The 22,927-nt window shown below is 41.7% G+C and overlaps 1 protein-coding gene across 1 annotated transcript in view; it reads right to left on the bottom strand.

The window, feature by feature from the left end:
- Nucleotides 1-22,927, bottom strand: part of PTPRG (protein tyrosine phosphatase receptor type G) — a 397,672-nt gene that overhangs the window by 41,785 nt on the left and 332,960 nt on the right. Inside the window, exon 14 of the mRNA XM_051788769.1 lies at nucleotides 745-836. Coding sequence (XP_051644729.1) covers nucleotides 745-836 — 92 coding nt within the window. The remainder of the gene's footprint in view (nucleotides 1-744; nucleotides 837-22,927) is intronic.

Below are 22,927 nucleotides of genomic sequence, written 5' to 3' on the forward strand. Positions count from 1 at the left end.
CTTTGACAGACTGAGGTCAGTACAACATTTTGGGTATCTTAATTTTGCATGTGAGACTGACCATCATCGAACAAGGCACTGGCTGCAAAGGCCACAGTAACACCAAGCTGCTCTCTGTCATCACGGCTTCAAGGCAGCTGCATCCTGCACTTAATAATTCCCAGGGGAAATGCCTTGTGAAGAGAGAATAGCACTAAACTCTGCTTCCAGCTTCATTCTCAGTCTAGCTGAGAGGAGAATTTGACCTTTGGTAACTTGATTAATACCAAATTAACAGATGGCTTTGGACTTTCCTTGAGATTGTTTGCTCATCCCTGTGTCTCGCTGTCCTCCCTGAGACCCCCAGACACCACCTCTGCATACACAAAGTGGGAGCAAGGGCCACAGTCTCGAGAGAGCAGTGGAGCTGCATATCCCTCCTCCACAACCTGCCCTGACAGAGCAGCTGGTTTCACCCTGGATGCAATGCCTTGGTGTTTTTAAGAAGTGTTACTCATGTTTTTGACATTTTACAAAGGTTATTCTGAAATTTCTATTAAAACAACGTGGGAGAGGTGCCTGTGGAAAAATACAGCATTGGCACTGAGAGCCCCATTGCAAAGCACATTAAATTAAATGAAGCAGCACCGATACAAAAAATTTCTACCAAAACCCCATGATTTATCACAAGCATAACCTTCTCTTCTTTGTGTAATTAAAACAGACTTCAAGTAGTACAAACACAGGAGATTAAGCCCGTCTTACCTGGAATAGGTATAATGGGAATACTTTCATTGGGGACCACACGGGGGGAACTGCTGTCCTCCACATAGAAATGAGCAGTCTGGAAACACTTTCTGTTAAAGGAGAAAGAAAAAAAAAATACACCCAGAGTGTGAAAAACTGCCTCTGAAAAAAAACAGACAAAAACTTTTGTACGTGTTCTGCTTCTCCATTTCTGCTCCATACTTTCAGATGTTATAGTTTTAAAACATTGATGCATGAAAATATATGTGCATTTTCTACAATTACAAACCTAATTCCAGATTCTGGTGTGCTCTAATTCACTGACATCTGACATCCACCCATCATAAATGCCTCTATATATTATTGCTAAGCACTATAGAATATGAATTATACTCATAAAAGTTAGTGGCTGCAAAACAGGTTTCAAATACATCATTCAGAAAGAAACTCTGCACACAAAAAACATATTCAGCAAACAGTTCAAGCCCAAATCTACCTGAGACACTCGCATTTCCAGGGAAAATACACTTACTGTAAAAGTTTCTGCTGTGTAACAGCCAGCAGACAGTAATACAGCATCCGTAACTGCTTCATATCATGATGCTCTGCTATGAAAGTTATTCTTCAAACATTAAGGTTTTTTATTTGTAACACTAAAGCCATATAACCCTCCTCCTGAAAACTTGTATTACATATGCTTCTCCTGAAAAATGCAATAGACACTTAGCTTGGGCCCGAGGACTCATCTCTGAAAAGGCCTATAAGGAAGAGCAGAACTTAAATCCACCTGACTCATTTTTACCTGTATTTAATGCAAAGCAGAGAGCACAAGCTGGTCATCACAGAAAAGGTACTGAGCAGAGTAACATCAAGAGATCCAGGGAGACTCTGCATGGTGATGTTAACTGAGGCAGGGTTTTCCAACACCAGCGTCACTGCTCATTGCTGACTTAATGAGCTGCTTGAGGCTGGAACTGAATATTTAATGAGTCTTGCTTGGTATGAGCAGCTATTGTGGGCAGGAGAAGGGTCTGCTCTCATCTGTCCGGTGCTAAACAATAGCTTCCCATTTCAGAAAGATCCCCCTCATTGCCACCCTTCAGCTGCTCCTCAACACCTGGGCAAAGTTTGCAGGAGGCCTGGTGAGCTGTGCTTTTGCCAAGTTGCTGGTTCCCTTGCTCAAACATATTTGCACGTAGTGGCTTCTGAGTTCCTGCCTTGCAGTCTGGGGCTCTGCAACTCGGGCATTGTGCTCCCCATAGAGAGCCCATGGGCAGACTTTGTCAAAGTAATTTGTGCTCCCTTTGTTTCCAACATCCATACATGCTGGGGGTGGTGGGGGGGAATGGCACTGAAAACCAAACCATCTCTTAGGCGAAACCAGAACCTAAAATAATCCCAGGTCCTTGCTTTCCATGCATCTGTACTTTCTACTGCACAGGCACAGAGCTTTATAACACAAGCACAAGCTATGGCAGCACAAGTACAACTTAAGACAATACAGAAGCAGGAGAGAGTGGATTTCACAGCATGGAGTCACTGTCTGGGAGCAGCTTTCTATTTTCAGGCATGATGTCTTGCATTGTGCTGAAGTTATTTATTTAGTGAGTATACTCACTAAATAGACTCACATATTCTTTTCCTAAGAAACACCATAAGGTGAATTCACACATGAGGATGCAAGATGTGCAATAGTCTCACAGCATTTAAAAACCTCAGTTGAACTCCCCCCACCCCGCCACTTGCTCTGTTCTCATTTTTTTTTTGGCAGCCTTTATTTTGGACAATGCACACCCTGGGGGCACACAGCAGAATAAATCAGTCACACATAAAGAAGAAACTATGAATATGAAACAGGCAAAATGTTCCTGATTTTGATGTATTTGGGGCTCTTTCCCTTGAGTCAATACTACAGAAACCCTTGAATGGCTTCTCCTGGTAATGAAGGCCTTAAAAAGGTGTTTGATAAAAACCCAGACCTTTACACAGGGATTTACAGGACTTTTTTAAAGCTGATGATACTGAAGAAAAGCAATTATTTTCTGTTAATTTGTTATTTTATACTCTGAGAGGCTCTGATAGGCTGGCATTATGGTTTTATACACAGTCATAAGATGGCTTTTTCTTAATAGCCTCGAAACATGTAATTGTGTCAGATAATCTCATTGGGTGATATTTTAAGGTCCACGATAGCGATAGCTGAATACCCAGCCCAGTGCAACTGCTGAGCACAATGTTGGAAGAACAATGTATTAAATGAATATTTCACATAGTAAAGTTTGCTACAATCATTAATGTCATTAAAAATTCTGTGTTTTAGTCCTGGAAGACTTTCTGTAGCTGTTTTGCAAAGGCAGTCACAATGGAATTTGACTAAAGGTTTTCTCAAGTCACAAACATCACACTAAAATACACTCTCATCTGATGTAAATACCTACATAATGCAGCATGTTCATTACTTCACAATAGTGGATACTGGCACATAAGGTGAAGACATGCTTCTCAAACTGTTTTTCCCCACTTGCTCGTAATTGCTGTACATATTCCAAGTTTAGCCTCTCCAGGTGAGGTCACTACACACAGGCCATCTCATCCCTGTCCCAGTGACTCCTCCTATGTCTCTGGGACCATACAAGCTCAAACTTGAGAGCAGGATGAAGTGGATCAAGCTTTAAAGGACCTTTTGCAGATTTAATGAACTAGCTGGATCAATTTTCCAGCAAGTTCTGCTTATTGGGTCTGTTTCCTACTCTTGCATCTTTCCTCTGTGCAGCACCAGGAGGGAGCACAAATCTCAGGGTGCCAGGCAGATGACTCCAGTTTGGATAATGTCCATTTTTCCTAAATGAGGAAACATCAGGGCCTAAGAAGAGCTTTTGCAAACTCATGTCTAATGTGTAGTAATAAATACTGGTATCTGGTATCAAGGCTACTGAGAGGCATTTCAGACAATTCAGTATCTTCCTCCTCCCCCAGTTTAGGATGCTGCTTTCTATCCCTTGGCATTTCCTCTACCCATTACCTTTCCCTCCAGATACAAACCTTAAGTGGTAGCAGTTGCTAAGGCTACAAGAGGCTGCAGTAAATCTAAGTGTGTATATCAGGAGGGCTGGATAAAGGAAAAGTATCAGAGTAGGAAATTGCTTGTTTCGAGCCACTGGAGACACAGCCTAGGAGGGAGGGGGGAGTGGATGCAGGGCTAGACAAGGTGCGAATCTACATCTATTTTCACATGAACACTTCAGCCTGTAACTTTTAACCCCAGTGTGTACACGTGGGCAGGTGTTTGCACCTGTGTGCCCACTTGCTCAGTCAGCAGAAAAAAGTACCAGATTTTTTTTTCCTAATAGAAGCAGACCTTAGTGAATGCACAACTAGGATTTGTCATGACATAAATGATTATTAAAATCTTAAAAACTGAAGCACTGATTTTAGAATAATTATTGTATTTCTGCAGCACTGGTTGAGGAAAAGAAAATCACAACCTTGATTTCACTTCCAAAAGACTTTGGGGAGCGCACATCTTTTCTGTGAAATACCAAAGAGTCTGTTGTCTCTGAAATATGCCTGTGAGCAGTGAAGCACACCGTTTTCTCTAGCCCCATATGTTTTTTTGGCTCCCTTTCCCTGGGGTACAATAACTGTGCGAGATTGTGGTGATCAGACACACGGTTGTCACATATGGACCCAAATGCAGAAAGTAAAACACTGCGAGATTAGCATCTCCCCAGAGAAGGAGGAGAGGCAGGGGTTGGAACGCAAAGACAATGCGAGGGAGAGCATCCTCTGCCCAGAATCCTTTTGCAGAGATACTCGCTGTGAGTTACTAATGCAAACTAACAGGATGTAAAGTCCAGAGCAGCAGCACCTTGTTACCAAGATGAAAGCACAAAAATATGCCAAGAGATGGTCTTGATTAGCTTGTTCCATCTCTGCTGAGCAAAATACCAGATTACCTTCCTAATCTGAAGTAGAGATGCCTTGTGAGATTTTTGACACTCAAACTAGGTTTCCCTTGGTTATTAGTTACTAAAGTTCAAGCAGTTTCTTCTTTATACTCCTCTAAAATCAAAAGGGAGAGAACTAGATCACATAGTGGCCTGAAAGCATGGAAGCATTTTACTTTCATGTAGAAGACAGTTCCTCAGTGTTTAGTTAGTGTTGCCTCCAATAGAAACACACAGCACACCACAGTCGATGGGAGTGCTGGGAATTGCTCTGAGGGCAGTGTCTGGCCTTTACTCCTCCATACTGGGTCTAGTGCAGGCAACATCCCCTGATCTGCAATGACAGGCGTGGGATCCGCAGTGCTCCAGAGCAGCTGAGGCTGGGAGAGGAGGAGCAAGGGATTATTGCAGAAGGGCAAGTGGCCACCTCTGCAGTGGCCAGCTGGAACCACCAGGGCAGTGGCTGAACAGAGGAAAAATCAAGGGGGAATGCTTCATGTTCTGGGGACACCCAAGAGCCATGCCCTGCTTCACATGCTGAAGTGACCAGCCCATTCATTGCTCCTCGTTCACTACAGACCTTCTCCTTCTTCCAGGTGTTTATGTTGGCTGGAGCAGTGTGTATTCCCTCTTCAAGGCCAGCCAGATTTATACTACTTTATTTCTGTAAGAGCATCTAGGAGCTCTAGGCTCTACGTTTCTTGCAACTACTCTCTTCTTGGGTCATTACCTTCTAAAGCATGACCAATTCAGGGGCAGATGGCTTGAAAGGGTCCTGGAGGCCTATTCACTACTGTCAGAGCAGGGCAAACCTTGTCCTTCAGGTACCCTTCCTCCAGAAACAGCCTCCCACAGACAGAACCTCTGCAGAATGTACATTTATTAACAAAGAGACAAGTAGTCCCTGAAGCCACCCAACTTACACAGACAGTCCTTAGCTGTGGGGAGAACAGGCAAAATCGAATCCGTAAGAGATCTTTAAACTAGGTTGGACAGGACATGGCTTAATCTTTATCAAATGCAACCTGGATACAGGCATTCATTCACCATGCTCCTCCATCACAGAGTGTCTGCAAGTAACTCCCAAACAAAGATGCAAAGACAGGAAATGATCCCCTTTTACTACCTCTGTACATTCATTCTCACTTTCAATAGAACAAAAGCTGCTTCAGATTCTCCTTGAACTGTTTTGCATCTTTTCCAGGAGACACAATTAAGATTGGTTTCTGCTGGCACCAAAAACAAAGTATGTATGCAGTCAAGTGTACTAGTAACACATGGCTCTGCACTTTAAACTAGCTTCACTATTCCTTGGCAAGCATTTGTCACTGTCAGAATTGGCAATGACTCCTCAGAAAAGAGCACAGACTACGGAACAACAGAAGTGCTGCAAATCATGACCATGTCACCAGCAGAGCAGTGGATGGGAGCCTGGACAACAGCTGTCTGCAGTCTGCACTGCTCTAGCTGGGGTCATCAGTCACTGATTTTTATGAGCAATAAAACTGACTCAAGCGTTAAGAAGAAAAAGAGGAGAGAAAACCACACGAAAAAAGCTGATCTTATGAATATGAATAAGTGACCAGCATGGAGCTGTGATATTACAGTCATTGTATCAGAGGGGCATCTGCATCTACTCTTTTTTTGGCCAGAAAATGGCTTATATTGCCCCAATTTTCTACAATTATTTTCTTTCCCAAGTCTTAACACTCAATGATCAGAATTCAAAAGCCAAGTTACAAAAGAACCTCTGCCATGCTGGAGCTGTAAGGCAGTGAATGCTGACTGAACTGGAGCTACTGGAGGATATACAAGGCAGGATTGCATAAAACCCAGGAGAATAAAGGAAAGCTGAAAAAGGAGCAAAATTTCCCTACAATAATGCTGATTTTCCTGCAGATCCCTCCTGAAGGTGATTCACCTTCTCCCTACAAAGCAATTTCTGCCTTTAACATTCTTGAGTAGTGCTAAGCATCACACAGATATGGTAACTGGAGAGGTCTACATGGTACATGGGTAGGTTTCAGAAGTGCATGGCATGCCAAGTCCTTGGCATCTTTTCCTGGACAGAATGGTGAAAAGTAGAGTGTCCCTTTCAGGGGACTTCCTCTGGGTAAGGAGAAGTGTTTTTTCACATCAGTGAGTTGTCGCACAACCACAGAGTTCCACAAAAGGTTCCAAACGCTAATCACCAGTCCAACCACATATCCTGCAGTATTATAGGGAAATAAGGACAGGAAAAAAACTGGGGAAAGGTTGATGGGAAAAAAAAGAAGGTGGACAGAACTTCGGGACAGTATTTGTGCTGAAGAACACACCGCTAGTAAAACTGTTCATCTGAAAAACTAATCTGCAAACAAGACTAGGGATTTCTCACACAGAACGATAGCTAATTTAATATTTATGGCCTAAATTTGCCAGCTGACTACACAGCTCTCCATAAAATTAAAAATCCTCTTCCCTCGATCCTTTGAGATCCTATCCTGCACCAGAGCCCAGACACCCATTTACATCACATATGGTATTGAACTCAGGCATTATACAAGTCATCATAATTTTTAGAAGGGTATTCAAATAATTAAACAGTTAAGAAATTACAACATAGCCCCAGATGAGCAGCCTTCAAGTCCTCCCCCTTCATCAGCTGTGAGACCAGAGAGCTCTCAGGTGGCCAGTGCAGAAATACACTTAGAAAGCTCTTTAATTGCGAATCATAAGTGGATAAGTCTTAGTTTAACTTAGCACAAACATTTTCCACACTTCCTTGTCCCATCTTCCTGGTGTTCCTGGAGAACAGTGAAGGTGATGGTGAAACCTTATTTGTGATGACACTTAGCCCTGTGACACTTGGTAGCTAATTACTCTCCTGGTGACCTCTGACAGGTCTAGAGGCACCAGACCTTCCCCTCCTGCTTTAATCAATACTCACAACAGCTGTCTTGGATACACTCAGCAATTTTACAGATGACTGAATGAGTTTACTCATCAGTATTTTCTACTGCAAGAGAACAAGCTCCCTGGTTATATGCATTACTACTCCAAACTTCAATGTCTTCAGACAAAAATGGGGTAGACAAACCTATAGGAGGTATCTTAAAATGGTTTAAAAATTAGGTACAGTTTTAAAAACCAAAGGGAAGCCTGACGTATTCATTTTCTTCTCCCTAAGCCAACTATTTATGTAATGCAACATTCATAACAAAGGCTAGAAAATCACAGAGGAAAACAAAGATATGCCTTTTCCAATCAAATAATACCTTAGGCAGTTTCTATAAAATGTGTACTGTCAATGCCCCAACCATCATGTAATATTAAAAAGGAACCTTAAAAATTTCTCACAGGAGGTAGCTGGATTTAGGCAGGTGAAGAGTTGTTCTGTAATCACAAGAGCTACAGCAATCAATGAAGATTGCCTCTTACTAGAGAGGAGCCTTTACTAGCACGTCCAAGAACTCAAAATTGGGCATACTTGATATTATCATTTCAGGACATGAATTCCCTTTGGCATGATGTATCTTAGGAAAGGAAAGAATAAAAACACAAAGTGTAATTCATCTGGATTGGAAATAGTGTTATAGGAAAATCAAAACAGAGATGATCCAGCCCAGGAGGGGATAGCATAAACAGAGAGACAGCAGTCTCTCTTTGGAATATTCACCTGAATGTCCCTAATTACTCCCACCAAATTACTCTCAAAATGGAAGAGCTCTGCTCTTTCCTTTGCAAAAATATTCTTTCAATCCTCCAAATCATCAGGATGTTGAATTGACAGACGTTTTAGGTATCTCCAGCTGCAGCCTAGGATCTAAGATTAACACAAAAATCTGCTAAAAATTTAGACACAGCTTTTTCCTCTGTTTTAATGGCCCTGCCATCTTCAGGCAGAAATGCCAATTTGTTAAATGTAATGAAATACTCAATGGGAAGCTCCATCTTTCTCAACACACATGTCCACATGCACCTGGACTAAAGCTGCATGGGAGAACTAGGAAGATTTCCCAACACTGCTGGATGTAATTCATGTTTACCTTATTTGGGGCCAAGATAAAATATTAAAAGTGTGATTATTTCCTTTCTTTCTTAATCACTGTGTATTTGGAGGGTGGGCTTTTTTCATTGGCCATTTCAACAAGAAATAGCTATGTAAAAATTTTTGTGGTCTCTCTGCTAACTGTTTAAAACACAATTAGAAATGGCATTACATCTCTGGAAGCACAGCACAAAGGAAAAGAAATGAGCAGCTGGTGCCAAGAGCAGAGAAGCAAATCATTTAGTACCTGGTAGATAATGAGAACACTGAAAATACACTACTTAATGCTAGTGCTCTGACAGGGCTATGTACATCACCTCATCACGCTAATACAGACAGACCGGGTGGCAGCCAGCTGGTCCTTCCTCCCCACCCATTTCCCTGAAAGCAAAGATTTGTAAGCCGCCAAATAATAAACCTGGACAGAAGTCTTGAGGATCATTAATCTCGCTATCAATCAACCCATTTGGAGATTTGCTTCTTGCTGTCGCTGCTGCTAATCTGGTACTGACTCGAGAGCTCTGGGGAAGCCTGGAGTATGTGTGTCTGAGGAATTGCTTTAATGAGTTTCTTGCATTCAAAGGTTAACAAATGTGACAAGGAAACACAACTGTGGGGACAATAAACTGCCATCCACTGAACCAAACCACTGAGAAATACCACGCTGTGTATTCTGCTGTGGTATGTGGAACACAACCCCAACGAGCTCTGGAAAAATCCCCGAGTCGGATGCCAGGAGATGTGCAGGCACTCCTTTTCTGCTGGGATAACTACCCTGGGCACAGCTCTGCACTGCTCTGCACTAACAGAGCTGTGCTGCAGAGAAGTAAAGCTGTATTTGCTGAAGTGGGGCTCTGGTTAAGTCGAGCAGTCAGTGTGGTGGGAACAAATCCACTGGGCTCTCTTCACCAGACACCACAGACCCACGGCAATTAATGTATCACAATAAAAAGCCCCTGCATCAGTAGGACCCTTCCAGTAGCAGTTGCATTAAACTGCTGTATTTTCTGTGAGAACGTTTCTAAAAAAATAAATAGCATCAACAACAACAATATAAACAAATCCCGAGATAATTAAACTACAAGAAAAATCTTATTAATACCAAAAAAGCAGACAGCAGCATTAAGCATACACAGGCATAATAAAGAAGCACAGAAAATAAAAACAACATATGTTTTAAACTACCATCTCCACAGACCAAATAAGCCATAAGAAAAAATCTAGAGTTATAAGCAAGTAATGGAGGTAGAATCCACCACACCATGAGGCAGAGGAGACTAGAGGGATGATCCTGACAGTGCGTGAAATGAAGTGAGGAAGAGTTCCTTTTTCAAAATATTTATTAAAAAAGGACACTTTGAAGTTTCACGCCCATAACCCATTCAAAGCTTCTTGAACTTTAGTGCCAAGGAAATACACATTTCTTACACAAAAAGGATTCGAAGTATGAGGCATATCAAAAAAATTACCACAATGTCTATTAGCAGGCGCCCAATTATATAAAAGAGTCAAGAATTGAAAAATCATAAAGTAACAGACATAGAAGAGATTTTGCTTTTAAAAAATCAGTTGAAATTATTTTGAAAATTAGAAACAGAAAACTAGAGACTGCTTTCATCCTCATGACAAACTCTTTTTCAGTAAGTATGCACTCAGGCAAAAAAACTTTGCTTTCCTGTTGTTTTAATCAGTGTGTGGAAACAGCTGCTAATCACAGGAGCAGAACATTTTGATATAAAAGTTCATTGCAGATAAGCAAAACGGGAGAAATTCAGTCAACCCACGTTAATTATTAGAGCCCTTAACACCAGATACAGTTTAATATATTTTCTATTTATGGACCGTTCTCTTTATTTGATCTACTTTAATCTACCTTTTATTAAGCTCTTTATAACCTTTCACTGTAGGTTATAAATGATAAATGTGGAACTGGGGAAAAGGAGAGAAAAAAGCCCACAAGAACTGCAGTTCACATCTTAGGAAGAACACATGAATGCCTCCTAAAGTATGAAGAAACGTGCCTGGATCCAGCAGACACTTGCTCAGAAGGAGACACGTAATTAAACACACGCTCTTGGCTCTGCATTTCCTTTCCTTGAAGCTCATGAAGGTACGTGGCTGCACAGGCACACACACTGTCCTCGAGGAACGTAGATCTCCTGGGTGAACTGTTCAGCCCTGACACCTCTGGCAAGTCACATCCATTTTCCTCCTGCTGTATTCATGCATTTCATTTCCCTGCTCTGATGCGATCTGTGGTGCTGCTTTGGCTGCCATCAGTGCAGCAATCAGACTGTGAGCTTGGCAGGAGGAAAGACAGCAGCCATCACCATGTCCAGGTGTGCAGGTGAGGGGAGATTCCAGTGGGGACTAAAGCCCTGCTGTCAAGTCCACCCAAAATATTTTCATCTCTGCTCATAGCTGGGAACGGTAGTAACAAGTTCTTGTTTTATTCTAGTGCTTTAATTCAGGGAGTTTTGTGAGCTAAAAATGTTTAAAAGGCAGACTAAACAGCAGAGTATTTTGCCACTATTTCTGGTAGTTTTGTCCCAGACATTTGGTTTCAGATCTGTGATTTCCTGTCGAGAACACACAAGTGTGAAATACTTGTTGATCCGTTTATTCATTTGCCTCCTGGCTGATCGTAGCCATTTTGACAGAATGGATAAATTGACTTGCTCCTTGTTGTTTTTTTTTTTTTTTTCCACATGCTTCTCCATCAGCCTGGAAGCACTGCCCCAGCTATCACTCCTACACCCTCACTTTACATCCTGTGCCCTCCTTTTAGAGGCTTTCTGAGCTAATTTCACACAATATCCAGGTTGTCTGAAATGCAACAAACAAACTCTTGTTATGGCAGCTTCTGCAACTCCATCTGCCAGATGAAAACAATACATAATATTTAGAGAAATTATTTTTGAATAGTTCAAACCCAATGCATACTTTACATCACTTGTTATACACAAGATATATCTGTGACAACTGCACTTGGTTACTCGAGGCAGGATGTAACTATTTATCTACAGCACATCTCAGCAAATCATCTATTTTTCCAAGTCATGAACAAACACTGCAATTTGGAAAGGGAACAAATCTTGATATTCTCATTGAGGAAATGGCAAAGGTAACAGCTTCAAGTGATCAGGCAAAACCCTGTAACATCAGCACAAGATTTTCAATGCAAAGTAATTTCATCAGGCTAACAAATGAGTCACTTTTCTCCAACAGACGTGTAGCAGAACACAGTGCATTTAATTGATGTGCCCTTTTATTGCAAAACATACTGTCTCCCTCCGGTTTGACTGGAGCAATGGGATGCAGCATTGCCAGGAAAAAGCTGAATAATGCAGACTTGGCACCACATAGTAACTAAATGTTGATTCATGGAAATTATGAGACGTTCAAGGGGACAGGTCCCAGGCTCCAAATTATGCTCCACTCTTGTATTGCCCCCATGTGATTATAGCAAGTTTGCTTAGAATTTGCTGCTCACTCTTCTAATTGGATTCCTGCAAAGGGCAGTTTGCTGTGCCATGAGCTTGTCACTTTATATTCTGCTTTAACTCCAAACCACTCAATTAATATTAAATTCCATTTATTATAAAAGCATTTGTTTCTACCCATACAGTGCTATCAGCAGCCATCTCATTAATATTCATTTCCACAAAATAGCCCACTGATGTTAAGATCTCAGACACAGCTAGTAACTTTAAAAGGGGAAAATATGTGAAGCCAGGAAGGTCAAAACAGAACATGAGCTGTAACAGAAAACACCCAACCCATATGAATTTAATTCCTCTTTTGCAGAAAGCTCAGTAAATACAAAAAAGTTGTTAGAGAACAATGACAATGTCAGAGTTAATCCAGTCACCAGAACAAAAAGAGGAGTGAGGTTGCCAATACATCTCTCTCTGGGATGGGCAGTTGCTGTATCTGGTACACCAAGGGAAAAAAATGCTGGAAGAAGGAATAGAATGGAAATGTTCATCCCATGCCTAATCTCCCCATTAGCTGAGCTGCCTACTTTCCAGGCTTATAAAAAAAACCAAACCAAACCAAAACCAGAAAACTGAGAACTGTGGATAACCTTAAGCCCTGGGCTAAGGTTAGTTTAAAGCCCCTTCTCCTCAGCATGATTCTCTGTGCTCATCACACATGGAATTAGCACAGCCTGTCCCAGCATGAGAGTGCAGAAGCCCCACTGGACCCCATGCTCACTGTCCACAGAGTGATGGAGCAGTGGGCTGAAGGTGGTTTAAGTGTTTAAAAAAAATCTGATGTAAAGCTCAGGGATTCTCTTGCAAACCTTCAGTACCAGGAAGCATTGCTAGGGAAAGAGAGGATATCCAAGTGCAAGCTCAGATGCTATAGACAGCACTGCCACTCACCACAATCACAGTCTGACTAAAACACAGACTTATTTCCCCATGGGCCCAGCTGCAGCTTGGGTTATCTCCAAAGCTCATGAAATGGGAGCATTTCTTCTCTGCTCAGCAGTGTCCAGCTGCTTCTCATGCAGAATGCTCCTCAGAGTGAGATTATACATTCAGACATGGTGAGACGAAGTAGCTGCTGACAATGTCTATCAAATACAGTGATTTCTTCTCTTCTGCTCTCTTATTCTGTGCACCTCAAATAAAACTATGCTGCAGGGACAACAGGTAGTAGTGGTCTCCACCTATACCTTTAAACTATACAACAGGGAACTTGTTCCATGTAGCTCTGTGGCTAACAAAAACAGGGAACGTTGAACTCTAACCTTCTGCTACCACAAGGAGCTAAACTGATTCCCTACTGTACATCAGTGCTGCTTTTGTAAAGGTCCAGGCTCTGCAAAAAAACAGATGGAACCTAAACTGTCAAGCCTTTCCTCACAGAGATGCCATATAAAATCTTTCTTCTTCCCAATAACTTTTTATTAATCAGAGCACACATGGAAACTCCCTGGGTGGCACCACTCAGGGTTTACCCTCTCAACATAAAACCTTTTGAACTTATCACCTCGAGGTTACGACTGGGATAACAATGCTTTTATACCTAGAATTAAAGAGATGAATTGACAGAGCCTGGTAAATCACTATGCAACAGCAGACCCCTAACTCCAATACTGTTTGCTGCCCCTCTTCTTCCCACAGATTGTTCCCACATTTGCTACAGCGTCTGGCTCAGAAAACCAGAGAAAGGTTACACTGCTGCAACCTTGGTGCTTTTGCTTTCAGGGCTACTCTCCTTGCAGAACTTGAAGCACAGGAATATCTGGAAGGCAGCAACACCAAGCCTACAGGCTCCTGCTCTGACAGCCAAATACACTCCAGAGAGCTGCAGAGCCCACGTAGGTTCCCCATCCTTGTCTCCACCACTGGGTTATATGGAACAGAAGATTCCTGATCATCCATTTTCTTAAAGCTGTTTGTGTGAGGACCTGAGTCAAATTATTCTTTCTCCCCCAAAGAGCTGAACTGGCATTTTTACCATCAAGACTGTGAAGCAGTTGTGAAGTGCCCAACCATTTCTGAAGAGCCATCAGGGAGCTGGTGCCAGCTCCTTATTCACAGGTGACAATCATTACCATAAGCAGAAGAAAAAGGCTTCTGCCCTCCTGACTGCAGCCAAGTGCTCCACAGGAGTTGGCTTTGCAGTGATAAATGTCACATTTACAATGGAGTTTGCAACACAGAAGTCCATAATTTGCTTTCCCAGGGACCTGTGCTTGATTATCAGGAGAGTAACATTCACTGAAGTCTAATGAATAGAATTAACACATCATTTAAACAGGGACTAATATGTATGCAAATGAGAAAAAGTTAAAAATAAGAGTTCAAGCCATAATTTCAGAAAATGTAGACTGCATCCTTATGAAATATGAATGTTTCAATTCACCTCATATCTTTACATCTATGTTAACTGCTTTGCATGTGAACAATAGGGTGCATCAAGCCCATTTTGATTTTTATATTTGAACTTGGACTTATAAAATGGCTTATATTGAAACATGAATAATATATATGCTAATTAAAGACTGCATTTAATGACATAAATAAAAATGAAGACTGACACAGGCTAATTTCCATTTGCAAATTTCCTAATGACTACATTTTCCTTTAGAAAGCAGAAATTTTAATTCCATAGTCTCAGGAAAAAAAAAAGAGAATACCTTCTTAGCTCAAATTGTTTTAAAAATCTTTTCATCTTTTTTATTCTTTAGGATTGATCTCCACAGAGATGAAATTGCTTTGCCTAGATAGATTCAGTATTAAATAGCACCCAAGTCAAACTATGGTGATTTGTGCATGCAAATGGTGTGATTTAATTATTAATTAAGACTAGATTTTTTTCTAATAAGGAATTATTGTTGATAAATATAAAGTTTATACATTCTTCAATATCACAAACATGTCCACAGTAACTCTGACAGATGTAAACCAAGTAAATGTCCTTGATGCTCAATAGGCTGTTAATCATTCTCTGCCTTCCCCTTCCTGGTCCCCAAAATTAGACAGCAAGGGCAGAGGACAATTGTGTAGTTATAGGGAGACCAGGTATTAGCAGAAAACATGACTTCAACTTCTGTCATGCAAAGCCTACAGAAAAGCTTGCTGAAGAATAAACAGATTGCAGGAAAAGCCCTTCTAAGTTAAAAGGCTTGTTTCTACCTATAACAGCAAGGAAGGTGGTGAAAAATCAGTTCATTCAAATGAGTATGAAGCCTGTAATGACATCAGAACCAGGAGAATCTTTTTTTCCTGTTGTGTAAATGTTGGTTCTGTGGATAAGAAGCCCAGACTCAACCTTAACTGACAAAACCAGCATTTGCAGTTTGCTTTTCCGACTCTGCAAATCCAACCCATTTACTCCCTGATTGAAATAGCACCTGAATGCTTCAAAAATAAGGAGCTGTATGATTGGGAGGAGACAAACCGTTCTGGTACATTTATGTCCCGAGCTTTTATTAAAAAGCAAAACAAAATTAAAATAATATGGAAGGTATGAGGACTGTCTCTTCCTAACATTCACTGGGAACTTCCAGCAAGGGGTTCAGGAGATGCCATTCCTCTCCCTGCTTTGCAGAGGGCTGTGCTCTCACTCCCATTCAAACCCCACATTTACACCAAATATCCACCACCAGGGGAAAACTCCATTTCCTATCTCCAGTCACTACTAGTGAGGGATTTGCCAACACTGAGGAGCCCCTGGATCATCAGCCTCATGCCTATGCAAAAGGAAAGACATCCCTTTACACGTGACTTGGAGAAACCCCCATCCACAGGGATTCACCATCCCAGCCTCAAGTCCAATGCAGTGCTGTGCATTGCTGTGTGTAAGTTTTCCCTAAATTGCACGGGTTTTAAGGACAGTAAAATGAAGTCCACCACTGTTTGCTATTGTTTTACTAGTCTGCAGATTCCCAGTATTTATCCAAGCAGTTAAGACTGCTGAATTGATTTAATATTCTTACCCTATAATTTTACACTCAGACCACATTCTGCTGTGAAATAGCTGGTGCTAATGTTAGTCCAAATGCTGCTGTGGGACTTAGGACAGCACAGGGCCCTTCAATAGCTATATTTTATGGTTACAAGGAGAGAGAAAAAATATAATTTATCTGGTTGCTGTGGTTAATTCACAGTTTCACAGCAGAGGTATACTGTTCCCTCAGGGTACATCTAGTTGTATTATAGGATATTTCATTCAGTTTGTCCGAGACATTCCTCTAGCTCTGAACCTATCAACTTATGAGAGCGAAACTACTCCAGAGATACCTGTATACACTTTAACACATACTCTTACATACTAAGGATATTAGAAAATATATTAACTAGCAACAGATCAATAGAAAACATAAACTAGCAACAGATCAAATGACAACAAGTAAACAAATTGTTTCTTTGAACTGAGAAGGGGAACAGAAAAAGAATGCATCCATTTTCTTAAGAAAGAGTCTTTTTTTCTTTTGTAAAGTGATTTAATTTCACAAAAGGCATTTGTGAAATTTGTTTATCTTTTAAAATACCTCTCAGATCTTTAAAAGTCAGAGCTCAAAAATTTTAAAGTTGTATACCAGTTTCCTGTACAGTAGCTTACAAAACAATTAATAGATGATTACGAGAAGCCAGTGGTATCCTCCAGCCTGGCATCCTCTGCCACTGTAGTTATGAAAAAAGCCACACTCCTCATAGCACACTATTTCTCAGCACCTACCAACCTGTTCTTAGTGGAGCTTAATTAGAATATTTTGATATTTAAAACTTATTCAAACTTATGAATTATAAACCACTACCTTTAATCCAGTAACTGCACAGATAAAATGTTGCTCTTTTTTTTTTTTCCAGATCTCACCATTACACCAGCACTGGGGAAGGTATTTCCAGAAAAAATATGTCTGCAATTAATCCATTTAATTAGTTCCACAGAAACGAAACACAAAGATCAATTGCAGCCGTGCTGCAGATCCCTCCTTGCCTGACCTCAGCTGCCCTTGCCTGTTCTCCTCTGCTCTCTCTGCAGAAGAAAGTATTTCTGTAAATGTTGGGAAAATTTGGCTACACCACTAAACAAAGTAGGGATGAGAGGTGTCAACAGCAGTTTTCCAACTTGCTGCCAATACTTTTGCGCAAACTCCAGCTCCTTAGGGGTGGGCCTGTGGGCAAAGCACAGCACCAACGTCTCAGCTCCTATGGGACACGTCTTTTAACAAACTAAAAATAAAAAGTGTACTTTTTGGTTTTGGGAGTTTTCAAGGTCACCAAGATGATATTTTGAATTCTAGTCTTCCACACCTGAAGCACGTATTCTCCTGTTGTTTGGCTCATGATTGCATGCTTGACATTATCTTTTAAAATAAAGGTGATGCTGATCTGGGCTCCCACTGAGTTCAATGGCCACATCCATAAAAGTGCCTGCAGAAAGATGTTTACACAACTGACCCACATGCTACAAACACTTTTAGAGTAAGAGTTCTCATTTAAAGGCACTGTTAAAATAATCACAATCCAGCAGGCACCAGGATTGCCAGCGCTGAGATGGGTGGTTTCACAGCTGTGAAATTTTGGTTCTTCAAACAATCACCACTCTCTATCTCCTGTGCATGAAAATACATCCAGTCTCTCCAGGGATGTCTTGATTCAGCCACCCTGGGTGTTTAGTCAAAGGATCTTTGCCTCAGAGTGGCACTCACTGCTGCCAACGGGGCAATACTGACAGGAGCAGTTTGGATGGTGCCTTAGCTAACACGCAATGGGGGCAACAAACTGCAGCTACACCAACCCCATCTCCTCTGTTTTGTTTTTAAACTGCAAATCATTGTTGTACTCTTAACTCTTCCCTACTTTTAGGCTCCCTGCTGTAGGAGAACAGATGGAACAAAACTCCAAACAGATTTTTTTCCACCAACCTGTGGGTCTCCTGACACAGTTGTCCTCTGCAAGCTGCCTTTGCAGTTTCTTTCCTGCCCAGTTGTATCTTCCTTTCACTCTCTCCAAAGCTAGTACCCTCCCTTGCTCCCCCCCCAAATCTTAGACGTGCTCTTTTATCAGCTTCACATTATCCACTTCAAACATGATGCATTTAAACTGTGTATTTCAAATGCTTTTTCAGGCTCTAGCCTGTGATTTACAGGACAATTTATCACACTGCACCATCTCTCCTCTTTTTCTACACTTACATGTGTCCTTTAAAACTCCCCCCGCAGAGTTGTGGAGAACAGGCCTGGAAGCTCCTGTGCAGGATCAGACTCCTGTGGTGCTCCTGACTGGAGCTGCTTAACTTTGTTTTGGAACCTAGAAGTGATGGAAAATTCTATAGGCCACTACTTTATTGTCTTTCCTATCATGAAGCTGTCTCTAATGCCTAACCTAAATTTCCCTCTTGCTGCAATTAAAGCCAAAGGCCCCTCATTCCCAGCACAACGGGTCCATAAGGTCACGTATTCCTTGCAGACCCCTTTCACGTACTAGAGCACCTCCCTTCCCTCTCTGCTAACAGCCCTGCCTGCCCACCTGATCCAACAATCTTCCCTGTAGAAAAGGTATATCATATAAAACCAACCAGAGTCCTCTCTTATTTACACCTGGAGATACACCAGGCTGCTATAAACCTGGATTTGCTTTTCACTGACAGGACAGCTGAGAGGAGAACACTTGATTCTTGAAATTCAGACGAAGGCTGGGCATATGTGACACAGGAAGAAGTTGGCTTCAAATACCTGTATTTGCAACTGTTATGGCAATTGCATATCCTTGAGAGATCCTCTAAGATGCTGCAGGTTCTTCAGTCACCTGAACTCAAATTTACAAGGGCAAGGTCTGATGGAGCTGACAGAAGTTATTCAGAAGTTAACACTCTTGTTAACATCAGTGGGATGGCTCAGGTTTAAACCTGAAGCAAAATCTAGACTGTCCTAATCTTGGAAGGGGACATTCCTGGGTCAGAACGTGCTTACTGATTTTTGATTTTGCTCCTGATGTTCTATAATTAGTATTAAAAGTACTGTTTTCTGAGCTTTCTCAACATCCTGATAGTTCTGGAAATCACCACTGATCTGCATTTAAGCTTCTCCAAGTTCTTTTCCCTTTCCAAGACAAAATACATTGGTTTGTAAAGCAGCAACTCACTACCAGCCTCACCAGAGAGGAAAGGGGAATCTGGCAGAATTCTGGTTTGCGATAAAAGTGAAACTAGCGTTAATTAAAAAAGAGTAAAAGTAACAGGCATATAATGAGAGAACATGCCCCCTTCCACAGTCAAGCTCTTAACAGATCATCCAGCATGCTTAAAAAGCAACTTTCCATCTGCAAATCTGTCTCTCTCTCTTTTTTATCTAATGAGCATGAGTTAGTCTGTTCAAAAGCCCAAATGGGCATCTCGGGGCCAATTCAGCAGCAGGGGGTCCGTTACTATAACAACTGACAACTCCTGTGATTTCAAAAAGGCCCTGAAGTAGCCATTTGGGAAATGGTTATGAGCAAGCAGTCGGGAAGGGATGGCTGCGGGTGCAGGTCCTGAGCTCCCCTGCCTCAGCCTTTCCAGCAGGGAGCCAACCCCATGTCCCACCACCCTTGGGAACAGCCAGGCTCTGCTCCCTGCAAGAGGAGACGGTAAAACCTCATGATCCGACAACGGGAGGAACAGCAGTGAATCACCAGGATTTGGTCTGAGTGGATCTACCTGTGGGCTCTGCCCCTTGCCCCAGGCTGTATGTTGCTGGATGAAAGAGCACAGATTCCGTCAGAGGAGTTTTCATATTGATTTTCCTCGTAATTGAAGAATGATGAGCGCTCAAAGTACGATACCAACAGATAGAACAAGCAAGTGGCAGCTGCCCTAAGCTTCGGGCTTGAAAGTGAGCTGCCTGAGTCAGCACAAAGGATGAGCTCAGTTCCCTGTGTGGGATAAGAGGGAGCTGATCACAGGCCTGCTCTCTTTTAATGAAAATGAACAGCACTTTGAGAGACAGAACACAAAAGGGCCCAAGATTCAGTACCTTTACCTCTGGCACTGTCAAAATCACATAAAACTTGGATCTTCTGCAATAAGAGCTGAAGTGCTTTTCCTGCATTGTCTGGGTTGAGACAGGGACATCAGAAGACTCTGAATCAGGCTGGGCTGCACCCCACTTGCAAGCCAGTGATCTGCCCTGTTTCCATCCACCTGAGGCTGTTTGTCATTATGGGGGACTAGATGTGGCCATTCCCAGAGGAAAACAAAGGCATGCCCTGTTCAGTATGAGCAGGGCACATCTGGGCACTAAAAATGAGACTGAAGCTGGAAGAAGTTTCAGGTATGCCACTCACCTCCATGTTTCTCCTCGTGTCCCTGTGGTGTTGCCCGTTTTCGGCTTAGGAGGTCTCTGGCCCTTGTTGGTTAATTCTCTTCTCTGTCTGTGATGACACGAGTTGTGCTCTGGGGCACAGCCATCCCTAAGCTGAGCACAAGCACCTTGACATGATCCTCAGGCATCACTGAGGGTAGTGTCGGAGTGAACATCCCCATCCATCCTCTTCATTCCTGCCTCGTGCTGGTCCCTCAGTTTGGCTGGTCCAGCTCTGTCTGGTTACTACACGAACCAGACTGGGAGCTAACCTGGTTTAAATCAGGACACAAAAGCCCCTCTCTTCTTTTTTTTTTTTACCATGGATTGTTTCACAATCCAGCTCCTCACACAGTTGTACAAACATTTGCATTGGGGTCACAGAGGGCAGAGCAAGAGCAGGAACAGAGGATGCAACAGGAACTGCTGCTGCTGAATAAATACTCATGCAACTGCACCCGAGGCATTCTTAAAATTAACACCCAGGGTCTCAGATAATGTTACCACCTAGCATCCTCCATGAGTGAGAAATGAGCAGAGTCACAGATATTTCAGAGTAAGCTGAAAGAAGCTTTTATCATTGTAAGCAAACAATTTTACAATGGTCTGTAAATTTGCAATGTTCCTTTTCCAATCAGTACAGTAGATGAACAACACATTGTGTACTCATAAAATAAAACCTAGAGATAGGTTCGAATAACAATTTCAGCACTTTTTACAACCTGCTACAGGCACAAGTTATTTTTTTCCCCCCAATTAAGTTTTAACACTGTCTTAGCTAAGGAGCTGTGCAAGTTCCCTGGAATTTAACATCAAAAGGTAGTTTTCCAAGGTATGGTTACTAGAAATGGTAAATACAAGAGTTCTTTGGCTTATGTTGAAGCTTTCATTTCTATATTACAAGTTGATTTACAAATATGGCTGACCAACCTTCTTCAGTGCTATTTTACCAGTGTCAGAAAACTCAGATGCTGAAATATTGAACACCTGAGCTTGCTCCCAGTGAGGTCTTTGCCACTGAGTTCAACAACAATACTCTCCACCCGTAAATGACTTGGCCCCGGGTCACACAGAAAATCAATGACTGAGTCAGAAAAAGAACCTGCATCTCCTGGTGCTCAATGTAATTTCTTCTGCACAGAAAGGCACTGCCAGAGAAGCACAAGGCTCTGTCACAGGATGTGTCCCAAGGATTCTGTTCAATTTGACAGGATGCTTAACGGAAACCTAAGAAAACTCTTACTGTCTACTAAATTCTACAGGGTTTTGCCTAAGGAAAATTAAAGACATCTTTTTCCCAAGCTGTCTCGTATACATGCATGACTATAAAACAAGCAACGCAAGCTTGCTTGCTCTTTGAAAGGCAGCAGCTGTGTTGTTCCAAAAATCCCTCCTGAATGTAAACATATTAGCACTGTATAAACAGCTTGATTTAATAAGAAATGCAATACAATATTCCCGCTTTGTCTTTAGGATCACAATGTTGATGGTGGCAATAATTCAAGGTGAATTATGGTATCTGCTTAAAAGAAAGAAAAAGAAAACTCTCCAGCTATAGTCATGAATTAATTTCTTCCTCTTAGCTGAAAATGAGAAATGGCTATAATTTAGTTCCCATTTAAAAGTTGCTGTTGGCTAAACTCTAAAATCTTAATTGCTTCTTAATATTCTCTGCTTATTTTTTTCCTTTGAAACCATAGTCTGTAGGACTGTAGTGTTTAGATTAAAAATCAGAATGGAAAACAAACAGTGGAAGGTCACCACTCCCACCTAAAATATGTTTTTTCCCCCCCAAAATGACAGAACTTATTGTGTATGAAAGTATTTCAGTTGATTTCCCAGCTCTAGTCACCCTCCTGCACTTCTGTGAAAAAGAAAGTGACACTGACCCTGGGTTTACCCTGAAGTGTCAATACTCAGGACTTGTTCAATTGGCAACAGAATGTAGTGGAAGTTCTAGAAAAGACATGTTTCAAGCCATATTACGGCTCAGCATACTATAGGAACTTGCCTTGTTGCAAAAAACCTGAAGTCACACTCAATCCCTAAATAGTTTGGAGGTCACTACCAAACACACTCTGCAGTTCTCGGAGCTCGCAGAAAAGGCTGTGAGAGTAACAGTGGCAAAGACTTAAGACAACCCAAGTCAAATTTTAAACTGACCTTGAAGAACTGCAGAAAGATCTCATGATAGTGAGTCTGGGTATAAAATCACAGATGCAAAACAAATGCCCAGAAATGCAAGAATAATGTGCTTGGGAAACTGTACCTCTCAATGCCCACATTTTAACGGGCTCTAGATGAGCTAGCAGGGCTCCAGCAAAGATCCTAAAATCCCAGTGAACAGCTCTCGAGAATACTCAGTGGTTGTCCCTATAGCACACAATTTCAGGAACTGATATGCAAGAAAAGGAAGCA

The sequence above is a fragment of the Manacus candei genome, unplaced genomic scaffold, assembly GCF_025592945.1.
Source record: "Manacus candei isolate 608988 ecotype Guabito, Panama unplaced genomic scaffold, ASM2559294v1 h1tg000025l, whole genome shotgun sequence".
Lineage (NCBI taxonomy): Eukaryota > Metazoa > Chordata > Aves > Passeriformes > Pipridae > Manacus > Manacus candei.